The 14,617-nt window shown below is 28.1% G+C and overlaps 2 protein-coding genes across 2 annotated transcripts; both read left to right on the top strand.

Moving 5' to 3' along the window:
* The first annotated feature begins 2,840 nt into the window (after positions 1-2,840).
* LOC133778864 (uncharacterized) lies at positions 2,841-5,871 on the top strand. Its single transcript, XM_062218883.1, has 2 exons — positions 2,841-3,991; positions 5,209-5,871. Exons 1-2 carry the CDS (start codon positions 3,173-3,175, stop codon positions 5,869-5,871), a joined length of 1,482 nt encoding a protein of 493 aa, XP_062074867.1. The 5' UTR covers positions 2,841-3,172.
* A 5,083-nt stretch (positions 5,872-10,954) lies between these two features.
* LOC133778863 (uncharacterized) lies at positions 10,955-11,778 on the top strand. The gene is made up of 3 exons (XM_062218882.1): positions 10,955-11,281; positions 11,348-11,577; positions 11,673-11,778. Exons 1-3 carry the CDS (start codon positions 10,955-10,957, stop codon positions 11,776-11,778), a joined length of 663 nt encoding a protein of 220 aa, XP_062074866.1.
* The last annotated feature ends 2,839 nt before the right edge of the window (positions 11,779-14,617 follow it).

Here is a 14,617-nt window from a genome sequence, read left to right as displayed (position 1 = left end):
ACTATTTTGGTCCATTTTGCAAAAGATTAGATCTGAAATGTCATTTAACAAAACATAAATACCAATTGAATATTCAGGTAAAACACAGAAATCAAATTAATATTTTTCTTTTTTATAATATTTCCTTTCACATAATTTATACATACCTATTTACTTCTTTATCAAATGTTATTAAAGCTTATAAGAATAATAATGATTTCTATCTTCTTTAATAATAAAGAGATCATGAAAAAGATAGTCTTCTACGTCATTGAGAAGCAAAACAAAAAATGCTTAATTTGAGGTTTTAACACTAAAAGAAAAAAAAGAAAAAGAAAAGGAATTTGAAGTATATATTACTGCTTTTAATGAGAAAATAGAATCATAATTTCTCGATGCAAGTTAAGAATAAAGTAGAGGGCAAAATATTAAAAGAAAAAAAAAAGGAGAATGTATGTTACTTGGTGAATGCGAAAAGTTGTAATTATCACTTTAGGTCAAAAAGAAACAAGAAATGAATGAGAAATAGATGGGTAAATTAATCATTAATTTGTATTGTATTTAAAATTAATATGAATAAGAATGGTTTCATCTTTTATTTTCAATAAAGAGATGTGAATAAAAAAATGTTTGGTGTAAGTTTTTACACACATTAGAAAAAATAAAAAAGAAATTTGAGCTATATATTATTAAAAAATAGAATAAAATTTTCTCAGCTAAAACAAAATTTAAATTAGAGATAGGTGGATAAATAAATAAAAAGAATGTTATTACTTAATTTTTTTATAAAGAATGTGAAAAAGACCAAGTTTATGGTAAAGATGCTTCTATCTTTAATAAAGATGTTTCTATAATTTGTCATTGATGATTAATTTTTTTTAATTATATTTATGTTTTTTTTTCTTTTAACTGTTTGAAAGAATAAAACTTTAATTTTACAAATTTTCTACTATATTTACATATGAGGAAAAAAAATTGATGACTAAATTGTTATAGATCTATGGAAGAGAATTATTCAATTATCATCTACATGTGTATATTTTATTTTTATAGAAATATAATTATACATATGTGTGGCTTATTTGTTTAAAAATTATCAACAAAAATTGCCTTTTGCATATTAATTTTATTTTGAATTGAAAATATAAAATTAAAAAATATGATTCAAGTTTTCTATCACCAAAAAATTATCATTTTTAATTAAGGGTGTCTTTTTTTTTTGTATAATATATTATAGAGAGAATTTCTTTTTAAGAAATAATCCATGGTAATTTTGTAGTAATAATAATCTATAACATGTGAAAATAAATTTTAATAATACATGAGATGTTTATTTAAAAAGGAAAAAAACACTTATGGGTGTAGTTTAGAAGCAAACCTTAATTATTCCAAAAAATATATATTTTTATAAAATAACACCAATCTCCTCCTAAACTATTAACAATAAAATTATATTATTTAATAGGAATATTTCTCTAAACACATCTAATATTTCAGTTATATACAATAATATCACCAATATTAGAAAAATTAAATTTGTGTATGCATCATTGTAATTTTCTTGATTTGTAGCCAAATAATAATATTAAAAAATATAACTATGTAAAATTTATATTAATGTTATATATTATGTAAAAAAAAAAAGCATTCGCATGAATATTGATATTATGATCTTTTATTATTTTGTTTTATAAAATCTTACAATAACACATTAATGTGATTTTACATATTTTGCTTCTAATATATCAACTAGTCAAATATATATTCTAATAGAAAATTACTACAGGTTTATATATTTAATATATGAAGAGTTTAAATATGTGGGAAGTAAGAAAATAAATGATGTTAGAAATAGAAACACTTTTAATAAATTTTATACTTATAAAATTTAAATTATGTAATTTTTTTTATTAAAAATGATAAACTAATTAAAATATAATAAAAATATAAAGGTTGTGAACCTAAGTGATACAATTGATGAAGTTTGGGGAGCCCAATTACTATTAACTCAAATAAGAAAGTAATAAAAAAAAAGAAATATATTACTTAATTATGCTAAAAAGAAACAAAAAATAAAAAGAAGAAAACTATGAAATGTTTATGAGATGAGTAAACAATTTGTATTGTATTTATGAAGCTAATAAGAATAAGAATGATTTCTATCTTTTATGTTTAATAAATAGATAAAATAAGATAGTCTTCTAAGTCATTGAGAAGTAAACAAATATATATATAAGGAGTCGCATGAGATATTTTCTCTTTATAATTTTCCATGAATTACTTTTGTTGGTCAAATAAGAAAGTAATAAAAAAAATATATATATTATGTATAATGTCAAAAGAAGCAAGAAAAGAATGAGAATTGTTGGTTGCTTATGAAATGGGCAAATAATTTTCATTTTAACAAAGCCAATAAGAATAAGAATCTTCGTCATCTTTAACAACGAGAAACAAAAATTTACAAAAGTACAGAATTTTTTTTAAAATATACATATAAGAAATAATTATATATATTACAAATTTTTAATTTTTGAATATATAGAAATTTTTCCAAAGGACTATTAATTATTTTAATTCTTTAATAATAAATTGAGAGAATTGCAAAAGAAAAAAATACACAACAATGTATTATCAATGGGCAAATATTTATTGATATCAAATTATTATAATTGTTCTCAAAATATATGCTTCATACATACAGTAAAAAGTTGTATTAAATAATTTGATGACTTTTTTTTTTTTTTGGATAATCTTGCATGAAAAACATTTCATATTATAAAAGTTGTGCACAAAGTAATACTATATAATGGCATAGCTAGCTTCATATGATTTTACATGTTTTGCTTCTATTATCTGAACTAGTCAAATTGTGTGAGAATTGATGGTGGGCGCTATTCGACATTTTAGTCATGAGCATAGCCTACATGAATCTGTGATACCACTTACATTAAGTTGCAAAATATGCAATCAGTTAATCATTGCATCCGAAAAGTCTTTTCTGTTGCAGCCAATGTTGGTGTGCAATCCACAAATATGTGCGGAGTTCCCAGAGCATATCAATAACTCGTTGCATTTACACCACCTCAGCCTCCTTAGATCATCATTCGAGAGTTCTATTCGCTGATTTTATTGTGACAAATCATTTACAGAAGAAGAATATGCTTACACTTGCAAGGACGACTGTGCTTTCTACATGCATGCCAAATGTGGTTCGATTCCACAACCCACAATAATAAGCAGCTACACTACTAGTGATGGTGAAGATGATGATGACGACTTCATTCAATTCTCATGTCATCAACATCCAATGGCACTTGTAGTCGAGCCTGGAGATGGTAGTGATGAAGAAGATATTAATATAGGTAAGAAATGCATAGCATGTCAATTACCTTGGTCATATCCAGCCTACTCTTGCACATCACTTTCATGTCCAAATTTTTTTCATAAGACGTGTGTAGATAAACTATCTCGAAAAGTTCAACACCATTTTCATTCACACAAATCTCTTTCTCTTCAAATCAGTAAGCCTCAATCTTGTGATCTTTGTTGTAAAAAGGATTGCAGACTCATTTTCAGTTGTCGTGAAATCGGGTGTATCTTTAAGATTGGTACCGAATGTGCATTTCTTTATACAATTGTAAAATGTCGAAGTCATGATCATTTGTTTTGTCTTGCGGAAGGAGCATCTTGTGACGATATCAAGTGTGATGCTTGTCAAAAATCTTATAAAGAGTTGGACAATCATGCTACATTTGAAATTCAGTTGACTCGATCATTCCTATTTCGTTGCATGGAATGTAATTTCAACCTTCATTTTATATGTGGTCCATTGCCATTCACTATTAAATACAAGTACCACATACACAGCTTGACTCTTCTTGATTCAGTCGTTGAGGATAATTGTCATGAATATTATTGTGATGTGTGCGAAGAAGAAAGGAACTCAGATTTTCGTGTTTACAACTATTCTAACTGCCGATATGTAGCGCATATACATTGTTTGGTCCCTCAGGTACAAAATCTCTTATTAAATAACATTTAGATATATACATGTCTTATTTTAGGTTGATACATCATTTAATATCTCTTTTACTATGCAAATATTCATATATGATTTAGTATTAATTGAGTAGTGTTTGTTTTTAGAAATATTAAGTGATTTTGAATTTGAAAAAATATTCCACATCGTAAAAAATATATATCAAGTCAATTAACCACTGCGTTTATTTTTTACTTCTAAGTTATTTAACTATTATTTACATACACATGATTTTTGTCACTTACCAACTTAACATATATTTATATTTTTAATTAAAAAGAAGTCCAATTGATTACGTAGTTATAAAAAAGAGCAATTTAACTATTTATAATATGAACTTTCGTATAGAAGAAATTTTTTTGTAATTAAAATATTTTTATAAATATTCAATACAAAAAGCATCTTAAGAAAAAATCAATTTGCAAAATTAATGATAAAAAAACAAATAAATAAATTGGGTGTTTGTCATAGAAAAACAAATAGTATTCCTTAAAAAAAAAACATAGTGTTGTAAATAAACAAATATTATAATATATACGAATAGATTTTCACATGAAATAGTATTCTGACATTTTTTTTTAAAAATGAATAAATTTTTATAATATATACATAAACAAATTTGTATTATAAAAAAATAGAGATATTACGGTATTCTTTAAGCTCCAAACAATGAAATTGTAAATTTTATAAAGAATAATAGAAATTTATATGTAAATAAAAAATAATAGTATCGATTTAGATAATTGTAATAATTTAATAATATGTGATTTAAGCGTAGAAGGTATTTTAAAAAAAAATCAATATATATATTTTCTTAGTTTTTATACATATTTTTATTACAAGATACTTACATTTAATGTTATGTATCAGAATATGAAGTTGATCAAAGGAGTCAATGACATTAGTAATGATGTGGAACTTTGGGATTTAGGAGAAAATCGATGAAAGTGGAACATTGCAACTGATGAAAAAGATTATAATAATAATACTCAAAAAGAGACCGTTAGAGACTTAATGAATTATCTAACCCCAAAAAAAAAAGGAAAAGCTACTTCAACCACGGACTCTAAGGGGAGATAATTTTAGTTTGAGAAGAAATTTGTATGATTATTACAAAAATACTAATTCTCGAATTCATCAATTGGGATCTATTGAATATTTTGAAACAATTAGAGAATTTTTTTCAAAAGTTCGATAATTTGCCTTGGATGGACTTTTATTGGGAGTTGTATTACTATACTCCTAAAGAAGGTATAGAGATAGAGGAGAAGTATTTAAGGCAAAATGTTAGGAAAGTGGATGCTAAGTACAAGGTACCCAACACATTGGCTCCTATTTTGAAAACATTGCTCGACAGCTATGGAGGAGATCTTGGAGGTGATTCAAGTTTGAGCTCTGCAATGAAGAGTGTAACTGCAACATCACTACTAATTGTCATTGACCAAATGTGTAGAACCAAAATTGAAGACGTCACATGGGATGATCTTAAACAATGGTATTTTTATCTAGATGTCATTAATTGGATTGCAGATTTTAAAGTTTGCCCATACTTGTGGGATTTGAGAGAGAATTTCGTTCGAAAGTATTGGACTTCCAAAGTCATAAGATTAAAACAAGTCTACAAAAATCTTATAGAAGAGAAGATTGAATATTTGAAAGTTGAATCAAAAAGATTGGAGGAGAATCTTGACGAGTTCAAGAAGATAGACATAAATGGCTTCTTGAGAACTATTGCTTTGCCGCTAAAGAAGATGGCCATTGACGAAGACTTCTCTGTAAGCATTGCTTCGGAACTAAAGCACAAGACTGTTGGTGACAGTTTTTTTGAGGTTTTAGATAAGAGATTTAGCTAAATATGTGTGTGTGTTTGTGTGTGTGCATCGTGTGCTTTCATTTTTTTTTCATGTTTCTTTCTTTCTTTATTTTGTAATTGCTCTACTGAAGCTAAGAATATGTAAAGTTCAGTACTTTACATATTTTCTTTCGAAAACAACTAATAAGGAAAGCTTTCTTGGTTCCATTCCAGTATCACAATTACCTGTTTTTTAATGGCATTTGAGTTACTTGCACAGATCCTAAACATATAAGAAGACAATCTATATAATTAGTGAAGCTGAATAAGACTATTATCAAAGTCAACCATGAGTTTGTTTAGTTTCTTGTTTGTTATTCTCTGTTGGTATACTGATGTATCCTCCTCCAAAGTGGCGACATTGGCCAAGGAGGGCAGCGATAGCATACGAGCCAACTCAACCGCATCTTGGTTGCAATTGACTACGCGGTCGAAGCAAAGATATAATTTGAAAAATATAGTCTTCTACGTCATTGAGAAGCAAAACAAAAAATACATAATTTGAGGTTTTAACACAAAAGGGAAAAAAAAAAGAAAAAGAAAAAGAATTTGAAGTATATATTACTGCTTTTGATGAGAAAATAGAATAATGATTTCTCTATTATATGAACTAGTCAAATATATATATTATAGTAGAAAATTACTAAAGGCTTATATATTCAATATATGAAGAGTTTAAATATGTGGGAAGTAAGAAAAAAAATGATGTTAGAGATAGAAATACTTTTAATAAATTTTATACTTATAAAATTTAAATTATGTAATTTTTTTTATTAAAAATAATAAACTAATTAAAATATAATAAAAATATAAAAGTTGTGAACCTAAGTGATACAATTGATGAAGTTTGGGGAACCTCAATTACTATTTACTCAAATAAGAAAGTAATAAAAAAAGAAATATATTACTTAATTATGCCAAAAAGAAACAAAAAATAAAAAGACGAAAACTATAAAATGTTTATGAAATGGGTAAACAATTTGTACTGTATTTATGAAGCTAATAAGAATAAAAAGGATTTCTATCTTTTATGTTTAATAAATAGATGAAACAGATAGTCTTCTAAGTCATTGAGAAGTAATAATAATAATAATAATATAAGAAGGAGTCACGTTGAATATTTTATCTTTATAATTTTCTATGAATTACTTTTGTTGGTCAAATAAGAAAGTAATAATAAATAAATAAATATATTATGTATAATGTCAAAAGAAATAAGAAAATAATGAGAATTGTTGGTTGCTTATGAAATGGGCAAACAATTTTCATTTTAACAAAACCAATAAGAATAAGAAGTCTCGTCATCTTTAATAAAGAGAAACAAAAATTTACAAAAATATATATAAAATAAGGTTTTACAACTATTGATTTTATTGGGCATTAGTCAAATCACAACAATTTCTGCACAAACAAATCCAAAGCACACAATTGGTGGCGAATTTTTTGATAACTTGGCAGACAATTTAAATTAATTGTCAAGCTCTTTTTCTTTTTCTTTTTCTTTTTCTTTTTCTTTGTGTGTGTACTTTCTATCTATGTTACATGCTTTTTTTTTCTATTTTTGTTTTATATTTTAAATCATATATATGTGTGTTGCATGTTGTCTTTTTCAATATACTCAAAATCATATTATTTTGCACAAGTTCATTCTTCCCATTTTCAAAGCTCAGTAATAATAATAATTGGCATGTGATGAAAAACAAATAAAAAAACAAAAGGAAATATGAAATATGAAATATAAAATAATTACAAAAAAATACCCTATTGAATTTTATTTACAAAAATAGCATCTCACGCTTTCAAAAAATACCAGATATTAAAAGTAATATACTTGAAATGGAAAAGTTCACGGAGTTATGAATTTTCCATTTTTCTGAGTTTTAAAAAGTAATTTTTTGGTTACTTATGATACCAATAATACTGATTGGTTAATAATAAATGGATCATGAAAAAGATAGTCTTTAACTCATTGAGAAGCAAAACAGAAATGCATAATATAAGGTTTTAACACAAAGGGAAAAAAAAGAAGAATTTGAACTATATATTACTACTTTTGATGAGAAAAATAGAATCAGAATTTATCTACTGCAAGTTAAGAATATAGTAAAGTTAAAAGATTAAAAAAAAAAAGAATGTATGTATGTATGTAACTTGGTGAATGAGAAAAATTGTAAAATATCACTTTAATTTGGTAAAAAAAGAAACTAGAAAGAAATGAGAATTATGAATTGTTTAAGAAATGGGTAAATTAACCATTAATTTGTAATGTATTTAAAGTTGATATGAATAAGAATAGTTTTATCTTTTATTTAAAAAAAAAAAAAAAAGATGTGTGGAATTGAGAAGCAAATTAAAAACAAAATGCATCAAAACAAGAATTTGGGTTTGGGCTGTATATTATTAAAAATTAGGATAAAATTTTCTCTAGTACTGAAGCTGTTAGGTTCAAATTAGACATATATAGAGACAAGGTTGATCAAATAAATAAAAAGAATGTTATATCACTTTATTTTGATAAAGAATGTAAAAAAGAATAATAGTATATTGATTGCTTATAAAATGGGTAAACTTTTTCATTTTAACCCAAATTCATAGTAAAGATGTTTTCTATCAATTCAACATTTTTTTATGGGTTTATACTTTTTTGGACCTTGTGTTTTTTCCCATTACCTGTTTGGACCCTGTGCTTTGATAAATTACTTTTTGGACTCTATGTTTTGTAAAATGGTTAAAATAGAACCCTAAACCTGATTTTGGTCAATGTTTTCTCAACTAAAATCACAAATTATTTACCAAACTAACAATTCAGAACAAAAATAAAATCATTCTGCTTAAAAACTGTGTTATTATATTCAATTTTTTTTCATCAAAATTGAGTTTAAGGTTCTATTTTAACTATTTTACAAAACATAGGGTCCAAAAAGTAAGTTGTCAAAACACAGGGTCCAAACAGGTAATGAGACAAAAGACAGGGTCCAAAAAGGTATAAACCCTTTTTTATTTGACAAAATAATTAATTCAACATTTTATTTATAAAACTGCCCATTTTTTATCTTTTAACCCCAAATTTAGGTAGCTAAAAGGGTAGTGGTCAGTATATCTTCCAATTTTCAATACAACATTCAATGCTTAATTTCTGTTATAATTTTCCACTTTAATTTGTTATATATTATTATAAGTTACTGACTTATTTAATTAAGAGAATTGTTAAAGGATATCAGTTGTGCCTAACACCACAAGGAGGTGGCATAACGCTCTTCGTGCAACATTTTAATGATATATATATATATATGATTTTACATATTTTGCTGCTATTCAACATTTTAGTCATGAGCATAGACTATATGAAGATCGGTTCCCATTTAAATTTTAGTCATGAGCATAAATTATAGAGTGATGATTTTGATAATTAGCTTGATTGGATTACAGAGTTTAGCTTGATTATACTTTTAATTAAAAGTCAAAAAATGGAAGAAGAAAAAAAAAGTCTCAAAAAAATTAAATGACAAGATTGAATATATGAAAGCTGAAATAAAAAGAAAAAGATAGACACAAATGAAACTGTTTTACAATATTTAAGCTAAATATTTGTGTGTCCATGCTTATGCTTTCATTTATTATGATTATTTATTTTTAAGAATTATTGACTGAATTAATATATATTCATGCCAGTTGTTTTATTTTTTTAGAATAATAATCATACCCCATTTTAAAATCAAAATCAAAGCTCAATATCATTTGTTTGTTCTTCTTCCTTAAAAATCAAATCATTCATATTACCAAAAATTCATACAACACAACAAAATAGAAAATCTAGAAAGAGAGAAAACAATTCACACAACACACACCAAAAATCATCAATAACATATCCTTGGACAAATTCAGTTACAAGTTTGTAACCCTAAAATATTACTCAATAATGTGTAGATTTTATGTTACACATTTTGATTTTGAATTTCTCAAATTCATAAGTGATATGATTGTTGGAGAGATGATTTTAACTCTCATAATGTGTTTGGAGGTTACAAATTCATGTGGGAAGAGGATAGAGCCGTTTGGAAATTGCAAAATTGAGTTGTGCTGAAATTGGAGTTGTGGCCACGGCCGGCCACGGGTGTTCCAAATTGCGGCCTAGAGAACCGAGGCTAGCGGCCGCAACCAGGAACATCTCTGGCCACGACCAAGGACGCTGTCATCCAACTCCAATTTCTTTTTTCCATCTTGAACGGTTCTAACAATTCATGTAACTCCCAAAACTCATTTTTAATTTCATAAACATCCAATTAAATATTAGTTACAGTCATGGGGTTGGTGGAATTTGACATTCAAATGGTGTCTCAAAACTCTATAAATAGGAGCATATTGCTCACTTTTAAGACATACCATTTTCTATTCACTAGAGCACTTGACTAGAAATACACCATAAGACTTGTTTATTCTAGAGAACTATTTCCATATTAGGGGTCAATTTGCCCAAAAATAAAGTATAAGGATCAACTTGCCAAAACATGTAAAATTTAGGGGCCTCCCATACAATTAAGCCTAAACAAAAAAAACCAAAGCTAAGTACAAGGATCTATATAAAGAGTATGGCAATATTATCATTTCACGACAATTCATTGCCTAGACCTAAAGCACCTTTAGCAATAGAATTACCCAAACTGTTAGATTTTCTAACAACATGACAAAATGTTACATTAGGGAAGAAAGACAATGAATTTCTAATATCTAGAATAAGATCACCAAGAAAAGCGAAATTAAAAGAGCTCAAACGAAGTCATTACCATTCCACAACAATTCATTGTCTAGCCCTTAATGCACCTTCAGCAATAGAATGACCCAAAGTGTTAGCTTTTCTAACAACATGACAAAAGGTTATGTTAAGACAGTGAATTTTTAATGTCTTAAATAAGATCAATAGAAAAGAGAAATTAAAATAGCTTTAACTTATTCATTCTGTTTTGTTTGGTCTGAGGAATTATTGGATGAGCATTTTTGTTCTTCCTCAAAGTGTTATCAAGGAAATTGAGAGGCTATGTCATGGCTTTCTTTGGGGTCTCAATGGTAATAGGTGTAAGATTCATATGGATTCTTGGGACAAAGTATGTTTGCCTAAGGCTTTTGGGGGGCTCAGTTTCAGAAATGGCCAGCGTTGGAATCATGCTATATTAGCTAAGTATATTTGGGCTGTCTCTGAAAAGCATGATGTATTGTGGGTAAAATGGATCAACTCAGTTTATCTGAAAGACTCTGATTTCTGGTCCTGTAGATTACCTCAGGATAGCAGCTGGTATTGGAGGAAGTTATGCAATATCAGAAGTAAATTCAGTAGGGAGGATATCATTGCTGCTGGTTTAAATGGGAAGTTTAACTCTGACAATCTATATATTCAGTCCTTGAATCATGTTCAGGTAGGATACTACAAAGATGTATGGTGTAGATTATCCTTACCTAAGCATAGATTTCTGTTATGGCAGGTCATAAATTCTCAGTTACTGAATTATGATAATCTGTTGAGGTTCAAAGTGCCTCTTGATTCTGTCATGTGCCCAGTTTGTGGTGTTAGTGAAGAGAGCCACTCTCACTTATTTTTTTACTGTTCTTTATCAGTTAAGGTTCTGGAGATCCTAGCTGAGTGGCTGAATATCAGGTTATGGCCTTATGAATTTGACAGATGGAGAGATTGGCTTTCTAGCAGGAACAATGGGTTACTATCTCACATTTATAACATGTTGTTCGCTGCTGAATTTGGAGGAACCAAAATTGTTGTATTTATGATCTCTATTCTCGGACTGCATCCAGTATTGCTGCTGAAGTTAGGCTTTTAATGCAGAACAAGCTTATTAGTATTAGTAAGAAGAAGTTATCTGTTCAGGGAACTTGTTTAATTGCTCAATTTACTATGTAATTTGCTAGTATTTTGCTCTGTTTTCCCTGGTTTGGTTCGGCTGTAGCTGCTGTGTTCTTGTTTGTTGAGGCTTGCTTTTGTTAGCCGGTTTTGAGTTGTTTGTATTGTAATCTTGGTTGTTTGATTAATGAAGTTCATACTTTCTTCTTGATAAAAAAAAAACAAATTTTATCCACCACCAACTTAGCATCAGTCTCCACTTGAGTGATTAGCAACCTAATAGTTGAATATTGCTTCAAAGCAAGAGCAAGAGACACACTCTAAGCTTCCAAGAACAAAGCAAATAATAAACCTATGATAGGAATAACTAAACTAGAAATAACATTTCCTTGATGATGTCAAACAACTACGCAAAGAGAATTTATTTTATGATCCTTAGAAATAGTCACATGTGTTCAACTTTAATCCACCCACATCAAAAGGCTACAAAATAGAATTGGTTATGCATAATTTAGAATCCAAATTAGGCTTATTTGTACGGTAGGTCCCTAAAATTACATGTTTTTCCAAGTTGGTCCCCAATTTTTTTTTTTAGAAAAATCAGTCCCTGGACTTTTAGTTTCCTTGCAACTGTGACCCTCTACCGTCTTAAAATGTCATTTTGCGTTAGTTTTGTTGACATATCTATGTGTTTAGCCAAGTTGGTCCCCAAAATTTTAGATTTGTGCAAGACACATGTACAACAAATTCTAAAGTTGCTAAAAAGAACAAAATCTCAACAAAGACACTACAAGTGGGAAGACTTTTTGAAATTACTTTGTTTGGATTATGCATTGTTTTGTCACATGGGAACTTGATGAAGTCCATTGTTTTATAACTTTTTTTTAAAAAAAAAAATACTTTAAACTTGTTTGGGTGAATATTTTTTATGTTGTTAAGCCTATGTTAATCTTCTTTTAACATGACTAACGTTTATCCTTCATCAATACCGCAATCTTTACTATAAATGCCAAAACAATTACAATCATCACAATTGAGAATCTTTCTCATGTACTTTCACAAAAGGGATGTTATATTATTTTTAAAATATCATGTAGATTAAATAATGTGACAAAATGTGATTTGTCACACCTTGTAACATATTATTGAAAGTCACAAAATTGGACACATGTGTGTGCCCAAATGTGACATATTTTGGAGTTACAAAACCAATTACAAATTTGTAACTCCCAAATATTACCCAATAATGTGTAGATTGTGTGTCACACATTTGAGTTTGGATTTCACAAAGTCATTATGAAATATGGATGTTGGAGACATGTTTTTAACTCTTATTACGTGTATGGAAGTACAAAACTATGTGGGAAAGGATTTGGGACATTTTTGGAAAACTAACATTTTGGTGCTGAAAATAGCCTATGGCTGCGGCCAGGAGCATTGGTGGTTGCAGCCTGGTGGACAGTGAGCCACGACTAGGCATGCTATTGGTCACAGCAAGAAATGTGTGCAGCCAATTTTCAACTCTTTTTTCCACTTTGAACGATTCTAACACCTCAAGTAACTCCCAAAATTTATTTTTAATTCTATAAACATTCAATTAATCATTGGTAACAGTTATGGGGGTTGGTGGAATTTGAAATTCAAATGGTGTCTCAAAACTCTATAAATAGGAGCCTAATGTTCACTTGTATGACTACATTATTTTCTATCCACAAAACACTTGGCTGAAAAATACTCCATAGAGGCTTGATAATTCCAAAGAGCTATTTCCTTGAGAGATCACTCAGTGCTTAGAGAATAGGGAGAAATAAGCTTTTGGATAAAGATTTTGAACCTTGTTCAAGTTGGTGATCTCCACTACTCTACACTTTGGTTATGTGAGAGTTTGTGTTCTTATTATTGTTTTCTTCATTCTTTTGTTCTTTTTTTTCTTATTTACTTGTATTATTATTATTTTGAGTTTGTCATCTTCCTCTTCTACCTCTTCATCTCTCTTTTTCCAAAACTCCAAGCAAAGTCGGCCCTTGCTATAGGCAGAGGAGGCGATGGCCTTGGGTCCCCATCTAAATGGTGTCCCCACTTTTTAAAATATCATTTTTATATACACTTTAGAAAACAATCATTTTTATAATATATCAAAATAAATACATACTTATATAGAAAGTCCTATAATTTTACTTCGTCTTAAGCCTCCACTACCTACGGACCATCCCTGACTCCAAGTACACTCAAGCTCTCAATCTTCAACGCACAGCATTGAGAAGTTTATCTTTCTAACAATTAACTCTCTTTCTAGATTGTAAAACAAAATTGTGTTATGTTACAAATAAAATGGTTAAATGGGTATTTATAAGGGTGACTACCTAACTAACTTAACAGAATGAAAAAACTGTCATCGTATGTTGAGATATAGATGATGTTGAAAGTCTAAAAACATAAATGTCTACACTATATATACTTTCAACATGTTAATTTTAGCAATATTTTCACATTTCTAAAGTATCTATTATACTTTTTTTTCTTAATAATATTAGAAACTAGGAAGAAATAATATTTTCGAACTGAGATGTTACAAACCTATTTCCTTCTCAATTTTTTTGTCCTTGACTTCTTTCTTTAACAATATATAATATTAAATAGCCTATTCACGTATTATAATTACAGCATATTCTAGATTTTTAAAGGATGGTTGGGGGTATATAAGTGTAAGAATTATTAAGGTTGGCATATTGAAAAATTACAGTATGTCAAAGAAGCATATATTTGGTCAATGTTAGAGATACTCAGAAATAACTTAGGCCTCTACATTTTTGTTATTTTTCTGTTAGTTGTTAGCAGGTGGTTACAACTGTTTATGAGTCTGTTATAAGACAGTTGTAACTTCCTTTCGTGTATATGT

This window comes from Humulus lupulus, chromosome 5, assembly GCF_963169125.1.
Source record: "Humulus lupulus chromosome 5, drHumLupu1.1, whole genome shotgun sequence".
Lineage (NCBI taxonomy): Eukaryota > Viridiplantae > Streptophyta > Magnoliopsida > Rosales > Cannabaceae > Humulus > Humulus lupulus.
Note: the sequence above shows the minus strand (reverse complement) of the source record. Positions and strands in the feature narration are given on the sequence as shown.